The sequence below is a fragment of the Musca domestica genome, unplaced genomic scaffold, assembly GCF_030504385.1.
Source record: "Musca domestica strain aabys unplaced genomic scaffold, Musca_domestica.polishedcontigs.V.1.1 12, whole genome shotgun sequence".
Lineage (NCBI taxonomy): Eukaryota > Metazoa > Arthropoda > Insecta > Diptera > Muscidae > Musca > Musca domestica.
Genome location: NW_026712155.1, coordinates 4,640,382 through 4,658,879, shown reverse-complemented (window position 1 = coordinate 4,658,879; position 18,498 = coordinate 4,640,382). Strand labels below are relative to the sequence as shown.

Genomic DNA, 18,498 nt, shown 5'->3' with positions numbered 1-18,498 from the left:
ATCGTAAGACAACACCTAAAGGCAAGCAGAGCCAGCATATTCAATATCTGTCAACATTCCCACCATTACGCTGTCAGTCCAACATTTATTCCTTCGTATATGCAGCATCTAAATGAAATGCCAAAAATATTGTTGATATCAGCAGACATTTGCACTTTTGCCTAAGAAGATGAGAAAAAAGGCCATAGATATTATGAAACACATAAAAAAGAGGAAAAAACGAAAAAGGAAAGCAGAAATAAAAATATGTAGGACCATGCATTTATGCAAGCAAATTTGTTAATAGTCACAGTAACAGGGGGATAGAATGGCTCTTCCTTCGGTTGCACTTTGATAAAAACCCAAGTTCAAGATGTATATAGGCAAAATTACGCATCTGGATGATGTCTCCATAAGTTTTGGATCTTCACACACACATGTATACAAATTCTTAACAAATCAAACCTTCTCAAAGTCTTTTAATAAATTTAATAAAACTTTGTTTTCCTGCATGGTATGGGCAAATTCCCTGGGTTACAATAAATTGCCAGAAACATACATACATATTAAAAGAAATAAATCATTTAGAAAAAAAGTCAAACATAAAAATAACAAAACACAGTAAAAGAGAAAATGAAAACTGCAATATAAAAGGAGGCTGGCAAAACGACATCAAACTTGTTACAGCCATGGAGGTATGGCAGTCAGGCAGCATACCCTCTTACTCTCATTGCAGCCACTGCAGTCAGTCGACTGACTGAGGATGACGGAGGACTACAATTGCCACTCTCTCTTTTTGAGATTTCCCCAACATTTAAAACTCATACATTTTTCGTTTGAGCCGTAAAATGAAAAATGAGTGCATTTCATAAAAATATCTCAAAGCCACTACATCTGTGGTTAACCATTAAACCCACTAATCCATTCATATGCCAGCTAGTCATCCGCGCAAGAAACTGAGCTATCAAAATGTACAGTGGTTTCAGGTTTGTCAGTTTTTAGTTGTATGAGCTATCATGGGGTTAAGATGATTTTGTAACAGATTTCGTGCCGGATAGGATTGGCTAACAATTTGAAATAAATAAAAACAAATAATCACGTTTAAACCAGGGATCCTCGTTTGATCTTTTATGGATTTTAAATTAAATTGTGATCACACAATCCTGTAGGTCCTCATTCCGTTAGTTTGCACCACAAATGTTTCAAAGGAGTAGAAGTGAATAACATCGGGTACAAGCATATTCGACAAATCTCCTTTGTTCCATTTTTCGCACAGTGTAGTTTCACCAAACATTTTTGTACATCTAAAGAAATTATGGTCCCGTTACATTTCCATGCACCATAATTCAAAACTCCTTCATTTTTGGACACTGTCCAATGCCAGGAACTATGCACAATGATATGGAGGACAAAATGGTAAAGAGGCCATTACAAATATCGTAGTACACATACACACATAAACAAAAGCTTACACGAGCAGCTTACAGCAAGGATAAATTAGGACACCCATTACTGTGTGCAACGACACTGGAGATACATCGCTTCCACTACCGTCCATCCGTCCCTCCATTGTGTCATTTTCTTGGTCTTGATGTTGTGGTTGGTCTTTGTGGTTGGCTATTGTTTTGTTTTTATTTTCCATCGGGCTGCTTTAAACAACATTTTAAATTGAGGTTATAATTTTGCATGCAAGCCAAGCATATACATGCGAACACACACATTAATAGTACACAGAAAGGGGTAGAGAGAGAGAGTGAGAGAAAGGAAGGAAATGCATTCAAGCCTATTGACTTGATAAAAGAAAAGGTCGTCCTGTGGTCCTGGCTAACAGATCTTACAACAATTAATATGCAAAAGGCCATTTGTAGTAATAACAATGAATAATTATGTAAGTACCTGGGTGTTGTTATACCCTCCATGATGGTATCGAGGGTATATTCAGTTTCTCATTCCATTTGAAACACCTCGAAATGTATATTTTAGGCCCCATCAAGTATATATTCTCAGTATAAAATGCTATGTCGTCTAAGCGATGTCCGTACATCTGTCTGTCTTTCCGTCTGTGGAAATTACTCTAGCTTCCGAACAAAATGAAGTAGATTGATAAAATTTTATTCAGATGTGTTTTAGGTCTGCAGGACTTTTGGTATTGAAAATGGGATATATACAGGGTGAGATAAAAAATACTACAATAGAGTGAAACGCCATTCTTTTCACATTTTTTTTTTAAATTTTATTAACTGAAAGCAAAAAATGTCGGAAATAGCTTCAAATTTTAGAATAAGTTTTGATTTGTTCGAATTGGTCACCTTTTGGCACGAATTATGGCCTTCAAACGGCCAATGAAACCGTCACACGCTGTCCGAATGTTGCTTTGCAGTATTTTGGCCCATTCCCGGCGCCCCATAACTATATCTCCAGATATCCTGTATTTTGATGATTTGTGCCACACGTTTCATAGGCATTGTTTCAAATTTGGTATTTGGAGTGTATAATGGGTACCAACTCCTATGATACAAAATTGCATAGACGGGTCAACATCTTCGTATATCTCCCAAATAATTATACCCCCTATATTCAATATTTTGACCTTTTTAGTCACATGTTTCACCAGAATTATTTAATCTGGAGTTCGCAGTGGATACTGCCCAGAAATGGTACCTCCCAATAATCGTTATTTTTATGATTTTGGCAACATTTTTCAACAAAAATACCCTAAACTTGATGTTTTGAGTTCGTAATAGGCACCACCTTCTTCGTCTGTAAATGTCCTCGTTTTCGTAACCCCATATTGCCTGTAGAAACTAATATTCGGAAATTTTACATTTTGCAACTTCCTTCCAAATGTTAAAGGGTATTAAAAGTTCGGCCAAGTATAATTTAGCTGCTTTTTACCTGTTTGAATAAAAATAGTTAGAGGAGGACAGGGTCGTCAGGGCCACACACTTCGCATGACCAAGTCTTTCTTTTCGAAATGAAAACTTCAGGGATATCTTTCCCTCGAAATCTGTTTCAAGAAATTTGGCGTTTACACGACTGTCCAATTTGCTACGAATTTTCCTCATCCTAAGTGCATGACCTATATCGATCCTTTACTTTTTGTACCTCTCCTCGTAATATGCACTCCATATCAATGTTATTCAATACAAGATATCAGCTACAGCCTAAAATTTCTTTGAAAAAGACTTAAGTATGAAACAAATCCATTTATATATAGCATAAATATGCTTCACCCGATTCTATACCTCCTTCAAATTCAGTGGATATCGATTAGGATTAAGATATAACTTCCATATATATATTATTTATCTGATTCAAAATTTAAATTATCTATTCTAAGGTCGTAATGCGAATACATATTTGCATTTCCGTAATAATGATTGAGTGAAATCCCATAGTCGGCACTTCCCGCAGGTTTTAATGGTTTATATATGCTTCATTCGATTCTGTATTTAAGCCATCTAAAAGCCATAATACCGCCTTCAAATTCAGTGAATATCGATTATGATATAGCTCTCATATATTACTTTCATCTGATTTCAAATTTAAACTATCTCTACTTGACTGTGATGCGGTCATAGTTGCTTTTCGTAATGGTAAGGGTGAGTATCCCATAGTCGGCATCTCCGGCGTTTGGACTTTTCCTTACAGGTTTTATTACTATGGAGTGCTTTAACTGTTGGTCAATTTAAAGCACCGACTGCTCCAACATAACGTAAATTCATACACATTTACATTTCAAGTTCTGTCTTCACTTTATTGACTTTTCAAAGATTCGTTAAAAAAAATGTCTTAATACGACGAAGGATATGCTTAAAAAGAAATATAAACAAAAAACTTTTTTCTTCTCACATACAAACAGCTGGCAAAATGGAATGAATAGCAACGCCATTTCGTATATTAACCTCCATGTGAATGAGGCGATCATCATCAATACCACACGATAGTTCACCCGTTGGAACTTGCAGGGCCGAGAAAAATATTGAAGTCTTCTTACAGTCCACCGAACAGGAAGCCTCTATCTGATCTTTGTTCTTTTCGCCTTTGGATGGATTGATTTCTCGTATATCCAAATTTTTATATCTTGTGGTTATGGTGGCCATTTCCGTCTCAGCCACGAGATTCATTTCACCCGCAGATGTGGCATAAAATATGACCGTAGGCGATAGATTCTTTATCTTGTCGATAAGACCACGCATTAGACGATTCGAGGGCACATTCAAGACCAACTTGGAGTTGGGCTTCTGGGGCAGTTCATAATAATCCCATTCACCGCGTGGAATAACAGTCACCGGTACATCGTGTGCTGTTTGACGTGTCTGATTCGAGTTCTGTGTTAGAACATCTACCTCCACCCGCAGGCAAGGAAATTGCAAATTTATCAATTTCAATTTGCAGTGGCGGGCATTCGAACGCAATGATGAAAGCGCCCGACTCAGATTGGCCGGCGATGTTGAGAGCATTATTTTCGAATGATTACTGTCGGCCAATTCGATATTGTATTCGGAAAAATATAGCTTGGCATCAATGTCTACCCATACCAGGGGTGCGGTGGTTCCCGACTCTTCATTGGCAATAAAGTGAATTTTGTCTGGTTCAATGTTGATGACACACTCCTTTGTCAGCTTGGACAGTGTGACAATAATATTGAGAAATTCCCGCATATATCCGGCATTATCCATGACAGCTTTGAATTTCATTTTGATGTTTCGTTTTCTGTGTTCTGAGTTTACACACGTAATAATAAATATGGAAATAGGGAAATCAAAAACCCAATAGATTAAACAAACGAAAAACTGAAAGATAACTAAAACCTAGAAAACATTGCATACAATTTTCGATATTTTTCCGTGAGGTACAAAAGTCAAAATAGCAAGTAATGCCCGATTTACGGTATAAAAAGTTGCCTTTGGTAGTTTTTGTCCTTCTCTTTAAAAAGGGCCTTTGTCTAGTACAGGGTGAGATGAAAAACTTCAACCAACTTTAGAAGGCTGTCATTTCGAAGCCATTCGCCCGATGCTGTTAAAATTATTCCAGTGACAGCTTATTATATTGTTTACAAGCGTACAAAAGCATTTTGGTGGGAATTTTCCAGAAAAAAAGTTATTCGTGATGGTATTCAAGCGTGATAGTGTGATTTCTTTATATTTGGCTGGAAAACCACAAGTGGCTACCGTTAGAGCACTCCAGCATTTAAATGTGAACAAAACTTTGGTGTCTCGTACCATCGCTCGTTACCGTGATACTGATAGCGTAGCCCGACGTCAAGGAAGTGTACGGAAGAAAACACCAACATCAGCAGAAGTGGTTCGAAAATTAAAGAAGCGACTTGATCGAAACCCGCGTCGCAGTGGCAAATATTGAAAAATTAGCTCGGGGTAAAACCATTGAAATTCCAAAAAGTGCAAGAACTTGCACCGCAACAGAAAAAATAGACTCAAAAGAGATAAAGAGTTGTTTCGCTTGGCCGAAAGTGGTGAACTGCCGAATATGATTTTCTCCGATGAGAAAACTTTCGTTGTCCAGCAGTTTGTAAATAAACAAAATGATCGTGTTAACTTGCCAAAGAGGTCAGCTGAAAATGTGCACCGTCGGTTGGCTACCAGAACTCGAGCGCCGGCTATGGTGATGTTGTGGGCCGCCAAACAGCAGATGGTCACTCTCCGCTCATATTAATCGAACGTGGCAGAATGAATGCCGAATATTATCGCGAAAATATTCTGGAGGTTTTATTAAAGACTCAGCACCATCGCACTCAGCACGAATATGAGGTTCCTCGCTTCATTTCCAGCGCACAATGGCCAAAATCTCCGGATACCAATCCGTTGTGTCTATTGTGTCTGGAGAATTTTGGAAACCAAGGTTGGCACTAAAAAATACCAAAGTGTCGGTTTAATTGATCGTTTGAAGGTGTTAATTCGTGCCAAAGGTGACCAATTCGAACAAATCTAAACTTATTCTAAAATTTGATGCTATTTCCTACATTTTTTGCTTGCATTCAATAAAATTTAAAAATGTAAAAGAAATGGGGTTTTTGCTTTGTTGCATTTTTTTATCTCATCCTGCATAATAGTTCAATGTTAACGAATTAGGGAAAGCTTTAGACATTCATATTGATATTCCAAAATTAAATATGTACTATTGGTAGGTCAAAACGTGGACACATATATTATACCTATACTGAACGTTTGTTCTTAGGAGGTATTCGATTAGTTAAAATCACGTAATTAAGGCATGACTAATCCCATCAAAGCCACCAGTTACAAAGGTGGCACAAGGATGATGCATCTAATCATGTATCATACAAATTAGCAAAATGGCAACTAAAAACGCATACTGTACCTAAAAATGTTGAAACAGGAAGGGGCTGCTACAACATTTACCTAAATAGAAACTGCAAGTAATCGGATTAGATTAGGAAACGACTATTATTAGATATTTGCTCACCAAATATAAAACTGGAACCAAAACTTTTCGTGACTTTGAAAGTGGGATAAACTCTGCTGATATACTCAAAATATATTTTGGGTTCTGGTGTTTATCGTCTTTGCAATGGTTCAGCTAAACCGAACGCATTGCACCCTACCAATTTTTATAACTCCAAATATCCTTATGATTTTTGGAACCAGGGTCTTGAAACTGAACGTTCCGTTCCGTTCTTAGGTACAAACAAGTCCGTTCTCTCAAAAAAAATTTTTATCGTAATCAGAGTAATATAATCTTCCTCTGAAAAGAGGTTGAAAACTTTGGCTGATTTTACAGAACCAAAATTACTCCTGGAAATTTAACGGCATGCAAGTTTCAACCAGCGATAGCGTAAATTTAAATCTTTGTAACTAAGACATGTCGAGGTGCTAGAAGGGCCTAGAGAGGTTTGGCATTTTACTGCACATGATGTTCAGTAATTTCGAAAAACATTAAGGCTTTGAACCCCTATAAAAATGCTTTCTTTTAAGCAATTTCTTTATGTTGTGAAATTTAACCCGTTTTCATTTTTCCATGTTGTCTTTATGTATCAGCCTAAATATCCGCGACTTAGGATGAGAAGGATTTGGGTGTATACATGTAAACAGAAACTAACGCCATCAAAACGAGATTCATTCGTCGTCTTTTTTTTTTTTTTGCACGGATGAGGTGAAGTGTGACGAAGGATAAATGAACACCTTGAATTTTCAATAATGTTTATAGCCAAAAGGCCTATGACTGCCATCCCACCATTATGATTTGGCAAAATATGCAAACGTTTGAGCACATTGTTTTCGCTTCTTCTTGCCAAAGAATTATTATCAACAATTAGCGACCATATTTTGCTCAAGACACAATCGAAAGTGTTCCCCTCAGACCCCTTTCAAAAACACAAAAGTAATTTGAAGAATGACGCTTAAATTTTAAATAATTTCTTGGAAAACTTTATAAATTCCAATTCGTTGCATTTCCAATTGCCGTTATTAGTTGGAAAAAACTTACCTTCAATGGAAAATGCTTTTTTAATTGCAATTTTTATTGATTTTCTCGAAGCGAAGAAAAATATATTCACACTCAAATGTCAAACACCAGAGAACAACCAGAGATGGAAAGTTTTGTGCAGTGTGAGTGACAGCTTGACAGCTGTGCTGACTCCGCCATATTTGATTACTATGTTCCTACTGGAACATAATTAATGGGCTTACACCAGGCCATTGCTCTGTTCCAGAACCTTCAAGAATATACTCGTTAAGACATTTTTTCGATATCATAAAGGCAAATTAGTTATCGTATTAAAAATAAATAAAATATTTTGCTTTCATCCATAAAAGTGTCAAAGTTTGCTTAAACTTACGAAATTTTTATTGGACAAGGTTGTATAAAAAACAAATTTGTGGGCCGGTTGGGCGAAGTTTTGTCTCCGTTGTACAAAAAATCTAATAGATTCTTGCAGCTTCTGGAACAGAGCAAATTGTTTTCCTTTAAAAACTTGATGTAAATATTTATCGACATTTTAATTTATATTTTTTACGTTAGTTTCGGATGTAAAAATGTTCAAATTAAGAAATAAATAAGATTCTCACGGAATATTTTTTCCGTGATTGCCCTAATGTGTTTTTTCCTATGCCTCTTCAAAAATCACCATTTATGTGAGAGCTATGACTATATCTGCATCGATTCCCCCAAATTTGTCTTACTGGCTTTAAATCCGAATTCGTTTGTACGTGCCATGTTACATTTTTATTTGGACATATATTACGCATATAGTACATAATAAACTTGAAATCTGACGTAGATATATATGAAACCTATATCAAAATCTGAACCGATTATACAAATTTCATCTTGAGCAACAAATTCGAGCTCTTTTTTGAACATATGGACAAACGCATACATATTCATAAATCGTATACATATTCATAAGTCGACCAAAAAAGTTACCAAGCGAAGAGTACAATAAAAAGGTAAGGTAGGCAGCTATCAATTGATTACAATTTCTTTTTCTAGGTGTGCCCGGCTTCTGCCAATTTTGGGTATATATTTATTGTTTTGAAAAATAAAAACAGAATATTTTCGAAATCAAGGATTGGAAGACGCGTAAATTGCGAGACGCGCACTAGAGCTATTCGCCAGGTTTGCCATGGAATTGAAAAATATAACTGTTTAGATCATATTTTCGAAAGAAAATCCAGGCATTTCGTTCATTTTTCCGCTATTTAACTGATTTTAGAAATGAGGAAATATAATGAATATATTAAAACAACTTGCTGCATGCAAATTTGACAGGAAGCGGACATAGTTTCAGGGCTGTATTTCTGTAGTTTTACGGAGCTTTTCTACCTCCTTATTGTATCATGATTCTTCGTATATCATCAAAAATCACGAAGACAGGAATAGAAATTTATTAAAAAACAAAACATTTAAAAATTCAGTCTCCCATTGCTGGCATATCTACCGATTACATCGACAAAATAAACTTTAATCGATTCTCTGATCCAAAATAACATATCGATAATGCCATCGATTCTGTGCCAGCTCTAGCAAATATAGTAAATTGAGAAAATAGTAGTAGTGAGAAAGAAAAAAGAATGAAATTGCTCGCAAATTTAGGGGATAAACAATTATGAATGAAATCCGGGAAGAAAAGTGAACTGGAAGATTAGAAATCCCATTAAAAAGTGAACAAGAATATTTGCAGCAATAGAAAAATAAAATAATATCTCGTAATTGGGTAGTGGGGAATAACAGAAAAAAAGAAAAAAACTTTAAAACCGGCTACAAATTCATTTGTCTGAAGCAAAACTACGTGTGTTGTGTGTGTTTGTGTGCAAAAAATAAATTTGGGGGTGTTGTAGCTGGCTTTTTACAACTGAACACATAGGTAGTTTTTCCGAGGTAAATTGAAACTTTTTTTTTGAGAAAGCGATGTTGTATTTTACTTGATTTTTTATTTTAGATATTTTTACGGAAAAAAATCTTCTGTGGCAAAATGTACCCAAGACTCGTCTAAAGTAGAGAGAGCCCAAAAGCTCCATTGTTAAAGAGCCTGTAATTTTATTTGAGGAGACATCATGTTGCTGGCAACTCCAGGACAGACGACCACAACAGCATATAGTACATTGCACAACAACAGCAACAACACGGGCAGCAGTAGTACAACAACTCTAAACCCAGCAGCAAGAAAACAAACAGCTGTGAATATTTCCTCAGCATCTGCCAATCATCCACCACCAGTCAACAAACAAAACAATTTATCCTCAAATACAACATCTTCCACATTATCGTCTACGTCATCGACAAGCTTAAAAACCAACAATATCAACTCGCTTAAGAATCACAATAGTTTTCATTTCCAATCACCGACGATCCACAAAAATGTTACTTCTTCCAATGACACCAAGACCACCAACAATCAACCACAGCAACATTCCCTTAAAACTGGAGACAATTCCAAATCCTTATCATTTATAAATAGCCTAAAGGACACAGTGCAAAAGGTCTTTGTTACCACAGCAACAACATCCTTGGCCAGAAACTGTAATCAAACCACCAATATCGCAACAACATCATCCACAATAAAAACCACCAATTCCACCAACAGCGGCAGTACTACCGTTAATCACTATAATACCTCTAAGACGTCCACCTACACTTCATACTCCAACAACAATAATGTCACCTCCTCATCGTCAACGGCATCATCATCATCATCATCGGCAGTAGCCAATACGATTTTATCTGCCACAGTGGCTCGCAAGAAAAGCTCTACCCAAAATCTTGGAGTACAACCGAGATTACACACCATACCACCAACAATACTGCATCGGTGTGCAGAGGAGAGACAAAAAACTAGCAGCACCGATAGTCTTCGCAAGGAAATGTGCCATTTCAAACCGATACGTACGGAACCCACAACGCCATGGAAAAGGTAGGTTAACTAAATGTATATAGGGTTTTAAACATCTATTTACTCATCATGTATCTTTCCAGCGGTAGCAAATCCCGTGGCAGTTCTCTGCGTTTTCCCAAAGCAAATCTTGCCACCAGAACAAATGAATTTATTTTAAAATCGAACTGTGATGTTAACAATAGGAAGAAGAAACTATCTTCAGCAAAGATAGCTCAGAATGAAAGACATGAGACTGGCGATGGAGACGATGGTGATAATGACAACGAGGAACAAGAAAATAGGGAACATTATGAACATTTTAAGCCAAATCCGAGGTTTGGAATTTAATTTTGTATTTCATTTAACAGTTTATTTGATATTTATTTTTTCTTTCTCCAGCACACTCCATCTGTTTGCCGAGTGCGAGACTCCAAATCACCAATCGGCATTTGTTTGTTTGGTGGCCCACATGAAAAATTTAATAAATATTCAAACAACAAAAGTGGGTGCAGGAAAGGCTACTGGCGGTGACATGGTGGTGGATGGTGGTTCCAGAAACACACGAACTTTACGCACAAAGGACAAGGAATACCCTATACAAATAAAAAAGAATATGGATATACCCATGACGGAGGTCTGTTTGCGTTCTAATCGTTTCAAATCCCCAGCACCACCCATGAGTATTGCTAAGAAATTGGATCCCACCAGTGGAAAAAATAAAATGCAATCAAACAACAATGTGTCAAATAAATCTATTACCAACAACACCAGTGAATTTTCCGGAAGGGTAACAAAGGCTAAAGCTCGTAGTAAACAATTGAAAGGTGCCAAAACAGAAATTGTTAAGTTGGTAAAAGAACAGATGCGAACATCAGCCACACCGGCAAAGGATGCTGGACATCCAACTGCTGCTGTACGTCAAGCAAATACAAATCAAAGGAACACACGTAAACGTAAACTCACACCAGAAGTCAGCAGCAGCAACAGCACCACCACCAACAGCGGTAAGTCATCAACGACATCCTCTAATAAAAAGGACAATTTTATTGTACCACCTACACCCACATTGAGATCAATGACAAGATCTAGCAGAATGGCAAAACAATCGATGGATGTAAGTGCAGTTGAAAAGAGTTCTGAAACTAATTGCAGTAGGCTAGGCGCTAAACATCGTATTGGCAGTTTTTCACCACCTTTAACACGTTCACGACTGAAGCAAATTATGGGCCCTGAACAAAGAGACCCACAACTAAAACTATTCTCACCAACCGTAACTGCAACCAATGTTAGGAAGCGCAAGCGTTAAACATTTCCAGAATTTGTTAAATGAAAGATATATTTTTTAAAAAACAAAAATACCCACAAAAAACATTTTTGGCAAACATTTTTAATATCACCTTGAATGGAAAGGCCAAATAATACATATTTGATAATTAAAACAAAAATACTCGGATTTCAAAAAGGACATATTTTCAAAGCTGCTCCTCAAAATTCAAGTTGAGCTTTGTAGTAGCGAAAGTTGTGATTAGAAGACTTTCAATCTATTGAAACTTTCAACGTTTGACTAATAAAAATTGGAAGCCTTTTCAAATTGGGTATAAACCCATTTTTATTGGCTTGACATACATGTGTTCCAGTGGAAGTTAAACAAGAATTTAAATTAGAAAACTATCTTTTCCCCTACTATTTACTATTTCATACCAAAAAATAGCACATTTAGTAAACTATTTCTCAAAAAAGCAATCGTAACTAAGATTTTAAAAAATTTAAGTTTTCGGATTCTTAAAATACATACTCAAAATTGGTGTTGTATGTAATAATATGCATACACAATACAGGGTGAGATAAAAAAACTCCAACAAAGTCAAACGCCATAATTTTTAAATTAATTTTTTACATTTTATTGAATGAAAGCAAAAAATGTCGGAAATAGCATTGTCCAACAGTTTGTAAACAAACAAAATTATCGTGTTAACTTGCCAAACATGTCAGCTGAAAATGTGCACCTTCGGTTGGCCACCAGAACTCAAGCGCCGGCCATGGTGATGGTGTGGGCCGCCATAACAGCCGAAGATCCAAAATTAAAAAAAAAAAATAAAAATTATGGCGCTTGACTTTGTTGCAGTTTTTTATATCACCCTCTATATATCTTTTAAAATTGTTATGAATATCGCCGAAAAAGAATTTTCGCAAAAACAATTTCCATTGATATTGGCTTTAGAATTTAAAAATTAAAAAATAAGTATTTAAACTTTTCACTTTTCTTTTAAGTTCTCCCAGTAAAATATATTATATCTTTTCCATTTTGTTAAACAAAATTGTTTCTCAAACAAAAATTTTAAGATCTCATTCCATTCGGCTTTTCATTCAAATGTGGAGGTTAATTCAAAATTATCGAAATCCCTATATCCCATAATATTTATAATAATAAAATATAATTTTTAAATAAAAAAATAATACTTTAATAATTAGCATATTAAAGAAAAAGTATAAAGTATTAAAGACATCAACAAAAATTAAACTCAATTATTTTTAAGAAACAATGATTAAATAAAAAAAACTTAAAATCCTAAAAAATAAAATGCAGCTAAAAAAAAGAAAATGGAAAACAATATTCCCGATTCAATGAGTAGAGGAAAGAAAACAAAACTTTATACATGTGCATTTTTGAAAAAAAAAAAAAAAATAAATAAAATAAAAATATAATAATACAAACACTCAACTTAATAATGAAGACAAAAATAGCAGTTTCTTTTCTTAACTCTGTATTAGCAGCAACATCATGAATATAACGAAGATTATATAAATACAAAGCATTCAAAAAATGTAGTGATAAACATAAAGTTTTCAACAAGAAATACAAATTATAAAATATGAAAATAAAATATTTCCTATAAATTATTTATAAGTTAATATATGTTTTATTTTTTTCATAATCCTAAGTAATTGTTTTTATTTTTTTTTTGCCTTACCACATAAGCAACAATATGATGATTTTTAATGTGAAAACAAAAAACAAAACCAACGGAACAAAACTATTGTGTGTTGTGATATTAAATGATGAGAAATGTTTCTTTATTTTATATTAGTCTTTAGTCCTATTTATATACAGGGTATGCAAATTTAAATACGCATACCCTCAGCAAACATTAATTAAAATGCAATTTTCTCTAATTTATGTTAAAATATAATTTTTACATATTAAACAACAGTTAAGCTATTTAATTTATCTTTTTTTTTTGGTTTTGAAAACATGCAAAAGCCCATTTAACAAAGATAATTTGATTATCTTTGTAGAAATCGATTTGAAAAACTAAAAAAACAATTGTAATCTCTCTTTTTTGAATTTGTTTAGAATTTTTGCAAAAAATTAATAATTTCGTATATTTTTAACAAAAGAAAACAAAACACAAAAAATATAAATTAAAATCTTTGCCCTGATAATGGCAAAGTTTAGAAACTCTCCCCAAATGAAATAAAATATTTGGGTATTCTTAAACATTTTTAAATACAATTACATCATACAACATAGTTTGTAGCAAAAGAAAGGCATATTGTAAAAGTCTAAATGAATAAAAATAATAAAAAAAAAAAAACATTAAAGAACACAAATAAAAATCTCAAGAAGACATAAACAACACTTACAATTTGAATTATAAATACCTATATTAAAAACAAACAAAAAACTATATCTAAATATGTATAAAATTAATAAGCCACTACTTAATACAAAACAAAAAAAAAAAAAAAACAATTAAAAATAAATGCAAAACAATGAACAGTTTAAATGGAAATAAAGCTTGGTTTTGTTGAAAGGTGAATTTGTGAACAATTGGTAAATACATCTAATATTCGTTGAGGCTTCCAGGTAATAATGCAGCTCCGCTAGAATAAAGTCGATAACCTGACTGCAAACCTGAAATAATGATGGGCGTCCTCTTCATGTGACGACCAGCACAGACTTTTGGATAATTTGATGGCGCCGAAACTCCGTCTATCTAAAATAGGGATATTTCATTTGAGACTCTCCCTTAGACTCCCTGACTGTCCATGAATGGTTATTTAATTAGTAGTTTTCCAATATATTTATTGGACTTACCACGATCAAACAGCTATGCTCCCTAGAGGCGGAAGCCAATAATTCTATAAAAGTCCACTATTTGCCATTGCAACAAATATAAAGATATCTCCTGATATTCGATATTTCGAGACAAATTTGGCGAACGAAAATCCTATAAAAATTTTTTGTATGCAGATCCATGTCTTTGTATAGCCCCATATAACGGTATCTCCCTATATTCGGTATTTTGATGACAGAACAAACATAATTTGCCGAAAATCGTTTAAATTTCGTACTTGAAAATCTTAGTGGGTACTACAGCCTATGACAAAAAATTGTAAATCCAGCCTCACGTCTTTGTATAGCCCCCATTTTTCGGTATTATTTGAAAATTTGCATGTTCCTTCCAAATGGTGGAGGCTATACCTTCCACTTTGAAAATGAGGGTACATTAGCTTTATCATTTCGTTTGTAACATCCCCAAATATTCGTCGTAGACCCCATGAAGTATATATATTCATAATCAGCCTGAAATTCTAAGTCGGTTCAACGATGTCCGTCTGTCTGTTGAAATCACGATATAGCCCACAATATTTGATGTAGAGCTTCAAAATTTGGTAGAACAATTTGTATTGTATTCGGTCTGGTATTGAAATCGGTCCACGTTTTGGTATAGCCGCCATATAACGGAACCTCCCGATATTCGGTATTTTGATGATTTTCGCCACATTTTTTCGCGGATTTGTCTAAAAATTGGTATTTGTAGGTCACAGTGGGCTCTAGCACCGGCATTGTATGCATAGGGCCCCGTTTTGGTATAGCTCCCATATAACAGTATCTCCCTATATTCGGTATTTTGACGATTTTCGCTACATTTTTCGGCGGATTTGTTGAAAAATGGATATTTATAGGTCATAACGGGATCTAGCTCCGGTAGCGCAACATTGTATGTACAAGTGCACGTTTTTGCTTAGTTTCCACCGGTACCTTCCGATATTCGCTTTTTTATGATTTCTGCCACATTTTTCCACGGATTTTTCCAAAAATTGGTATTTGTAGTTCGCAATGGGTTCTATCTCCTGTGGGAGAAAAAAGTATGTAAAGGCCCACGATTTGGTATAGGCCCCACATAATAGTACCTCCGGATATTTAGTATTTTGATGATTTTTGCCACATTTTTCCACAGGTCCACGTTTTCCTACAGCGCACATATAACGATACCCACCGATATTCGGTATTTTGATAATCCAAGTCACATTTACCCGAAAAATTTTATCAAATTTTGGTATTTAAGAAGATTTGGCAGATGACAATCCTTGCAGTATAAAATTGTTCATAGAGGTTCCCATAAAACGGCCTCACCCACTCCTTGGTTTTTGAAAATAATTTTATAAAACTTTTATAAAAAAGGTAAAGGTGGAGGGTATTAAAAGTTCGTCCCCGCCGAACTTAATGTTTTTTTTTTTACTTGTTTAGTTTTTTATTGTTTCGATGTCATAAAGGGAAAATTTTGGTATCGTAGTAAAAAAATTTACCATTTTCGAATTTTGGGTTTCAAATTTACTTCCATTATTCATTTCAAATTTATTTTAAATCTAAATACAACACCAAGTACAATTTTCATTTAAAACATGTATTTGAAATTTTAATCCACATAAAGAAGAGCTTTACTCCTCCTCCACCGTAATCATTTGCTGCGGCAGTATATCCCATAGATCTTTTAATTTATAATTATCACGTATACGTTCCATGGCAAAGCCCAGCTCTTTACAATAGACTGGTTCGCGGGGAGGTTTTTCTTCGCCCACCATCAGACTGCCCTCCGCCAAATAGGTATTCAATTTCGAATTAATTTCCTTTTCTTGACGTTCGTCGATCTCTTGAAATTCCTCGACTTTAAAATCTTTGCGCTGCATTAGATCACCCGCCGAACGTTTGCGCAGATCCGGCGAATCATAAACAATACCAAAATTGGGATTTTCCGTGTAGACGGCATGTAAGGATATTAGTTCTTTGTAAATTTCCGTCAAACGTTCCGTGGGATCGATGCGAAAACCCAGAACATAGCCACCACCTGTTTCGGCTGTTTGTATGACCAAGGCCGGGCCATATTTTGATTCTCGAATGCGTATCTGTAATGGCAAAAGGGCATTTTTTTTTAGAAAAAGATTGGGTATCTTCGAAAGGGAAGGATCTCCTCACATTGGCTATTTGCATATAGGGTAGACTTATGTTAAAGGTCTCATTGGCATCTGCATACCACACTACCCGAATATTGGTAACCACAAAACAGCCAAGATTTCCCTGGTCACTGCTTAGATTCCAAACACCATTGACTTTATTGATAACCTGCTCTTGTGGTAAAATAATCAATTGGCCCGATTGTAAAATGGCTCCTCGTAGTTTCAAATCACGATACAAATAGGTTCGTTGATATAATCTATAAAGAAGGAGTTGGATTTAAAAAATGCATTACCTCAAAGAGTAAATATATTTTAATAAAATTTAATTTGTATCGGTTAGTTCTGCGGACAGATGTATACCCCCAGCCTTAAGTTATGATTATTCTATTCAATACTGTCTGTAGTCTTTAGAGTATTTTTGCCTTCTACACTTACTGGTAAATATCGAAAACACTTTGAAATATGGGCGTATTTTTTCTCTCAGTTTCACCCGAGACATCGGTGAAAAGGAACTCGAAACGTGTATTACCACCAATGGCCAGAATGTATAGAGCCAAACAGTTTCCACGCACCTTAGTGCTAGTCATTTTGGTGTTCATATTAGCAATGCGTCCATAACCAATGGCTAAAAGAAGGGAAATCGTTTCAAAACTCTTAACAAATTCATTAAAAATTTTTGACTTACATAAATTGAATTTCTTGTGTACCAATGAATACCATATCAATCTCAAATTGGTGGCCAACAAACGTCCTGAATCGCCAGGATTGCCTTTGGTATCTTCTATGTAATAAATTGTTGATATTACCTGTTCGCCATTGCGCAAATGTTTTTGCCTAGAAATATGGGGAAAATTAGTTTATGAAAGTAATTTTTCTTGAATTGCAACCTACACATTTGGAGTATCAAATTTGATTTCTTTATCCTTCCACAATAGATTGAATGGTTCCAATGACTCCATTGGAATTGTTTGTCTAACAAATGTTGAATGCAGAAACAGTTTGATGCCTTTTTTTGAGAGAGTTAGTTCTTGTTTCAATAGAAAAATTTAGTGGTTTCCTTCGGCCAATGTCGTTGCTAGGCAACGATATGTTCGCAACAAAGAATTTAGTGGTACGTAGGTGGTAGATGTCACAGTAGTACTCTATAGAACAATTTCTATGTTGTGAATCTAAAATTAGATATGATTCCAAAGCCGATTTCGAGAGTCTAACAGGCTTCAATTTCATCTTCTTCCCTACTGCCTTTTTTGAGGCCCCCGGCTCCGTAGACCTAACCTCAGCTTTTCCTTTCCTTGTTTTGGAGAGTGGCACCATCGGCTCTGGCACCTCAGAGTCCTTTTTTTAAATGATTCTTTGTAACAGGCTCCATTGACACCACCTTTCCAAACGACCGGCGTTTTGAGGCCTCGACTGGTTCCACCTCTGTTTTGTATGTGTGGGTCCTGCTTATCGGGAATCCCCATAGAGTTAATTTAGGATATGCCCTCTTGAACTTGCTTACGAACTCCTGATAAGCTGCAGCTTTTTATCAGTAAGCTTTAATGGATACTCATCGACATATCGACTGCAGTAGTTTACTGCTGGCCAATATGCCTTTTTATCCGTCATATCCTTGGATTTATCGCTCTTGGTGTCGGGAGAGCTCGGCGGCACTTCCATTTTATCATCCTCTTCTACCTCGATTGCCATCGGCCTTGAGGGTGTGGACTTGTCGGTATTTACATCGGATGGGTATTGGGGGCGCTAGGACTATTCAGGTTGACTTTCTTGGGAGGCAAGCCCCGATTATAGGTCGAAGCCTGGACTACCGTGGCTCAATGTCCTCTTCCTTATCACAGAGGGTGGTTTTTCACAAGTCTACAGGGATACTGTCCTGACTCAGCCCTAACGGTCCCACATCCTCAATGATCTGGCGGATTGCT

General features: G+C 35.5%; 3 protein-coding genes across 5 annotated transcripts; 1 reads left to right on the top strand and 2 right to left on the bottom strand.

The window, feature by feature from the left end:
- Positions 1-3,715: 3,715 nt before the first annotated feature.
- LOC101892459 (checkpoint protein HUS1) lies at positions 3,716-7,584 on the bottom strand. Its single transcript, XM_005188188.4, has 2 exons — positions 7,447-7,584; positions 3,716-4,702 (listed from the first exon to the last, which is right to left on the bottom strand). The coding sequence occupies exon 2, from the start codon at positions 4,677-4,679 to the stop codon at positions 3,828-3,830; it is 852 nt and encodes a 283-aa protein (XP_005188245.1). The 5' UTR covers positions 4,680-4,702; positions 7,447-7,584; the 3' UTR covers positions 3,716-3,827.
- A 1,396-nt stretch (positions 7,585-8,980) lies between these two features.
- On the top strand, positions 8,981-13,973 carry LOC101892634 (uncharacterized). Of its 2 annotated transcripts, none has more exons than XM_020038447.2 (4): positions 8,981-9,325; positions 9,401-10,372; positions 10,435-10,668; positions 10,733-13,973. In XM_020038447.2, the coding sequence occupies exons 2-4, from the start codon at positions 9,516-9,518 to the stop codon at positions 11,637-11,639; spliced, it is 1,998 nt and encodes a 665-aa protein (XP_019894006.2). In that variant the 5' UTR covers positions 8,981-9,325; positions 9,401-9,515; the 3' UTR covers positions 11,640-13,973. The 2 variants fall into 2 exon arrangements, with proteins under 2 accessions (XP_019894006.2, XP_005188246.2); XM_005188189.4 differs by having other exon boundaries at positions 8,981-9,339.
- Positions 13,974-15,957: 1,984 nt separating this feature from the next.
- Positions 15,958-17,631, bottom strand: LOC101897006 (Bardet-Biedl syndrome 5 protein homolog). 2 transcript variants are annotated; one of them, XM_005188215.4, is made up of 5 exons: positions 17,468-17,624; positions 17,262-17,410; positions 17,012-17,201; positions 16,596-16,833; positions 15,965-16,525 (listed from the first exon to the last, which is right to left on the bottom strand). In XM_005188215.4, exons 1-5 carry the CDS (start codon positions 17,533-17,535, stop codon positions 16,061-16,063), a joined length of 1,110 nt encoding a protein of 369 aa, XP_005188272.1. In that variant the 5' UTR covers positions 17,536-17,624; the 3' UTR covers positions 15,965-16,060. The 2 variants fall into 2 exon arrangements, with proteins under 2 accessions (XP_058988260.1, XP_005188272.1); XM_059132277.1 differs by having other exon boundaries at positions 15,958-16,525; positions 17,012-17,410; positions 17,468-17,631.
- Positions 17,632-18,498: the final 867 nt, after the last annotated feature.

Coding starts and splice junctions, on each gene's coding strand:
- LOC101892459 (XM_005188188.4), bottom strand. CDS start 4,679: ATGAAATTCAAAGCTGTCATGGATAATGCCGGATATATGCGGGAATTT.
- LOC101897006 (XM_059132277.1), bottom strand. CDS start 17,535: ATGGAGTCATTGGAACCATTCAATCTATTGTGGAAGGATAAAGAAATC. Junction 17,411..17,467: donor AAATTTGATACTCCAAATGT/GTAGGTTGCAAT, acceptor CCATATTTCTAG/GCAAAAACATTTGCGCAATG. Junction 16,834..17,011: donor AGTGTTTTCGATATTTACCA/GTAAGTGTAGAA, acceptor CCTTCTTTATAG/ATTATATCAACGAACCTATT.
- LOC101892634 (XM_020038447.2), top strand. CDS start 9,516: ATGTTGCTGGCAACTCCAGGACAGACGACCACAACAGCATATAGTACA. Junction 10,373..10,434: donor CCCACAACGCCATGGAAAAG/GTAGGTTAACTA, acceptor GTATCTTTCCAG/CGGTAGCAAATCCCGTGGCA. Junction 10,669..10,732: donor CATTTTAAGCCAAATCCGAG/GTTTGGAATTTA, acceptor TTCTTTCTCCAG/CACACTCCATCTGTTTGCCG.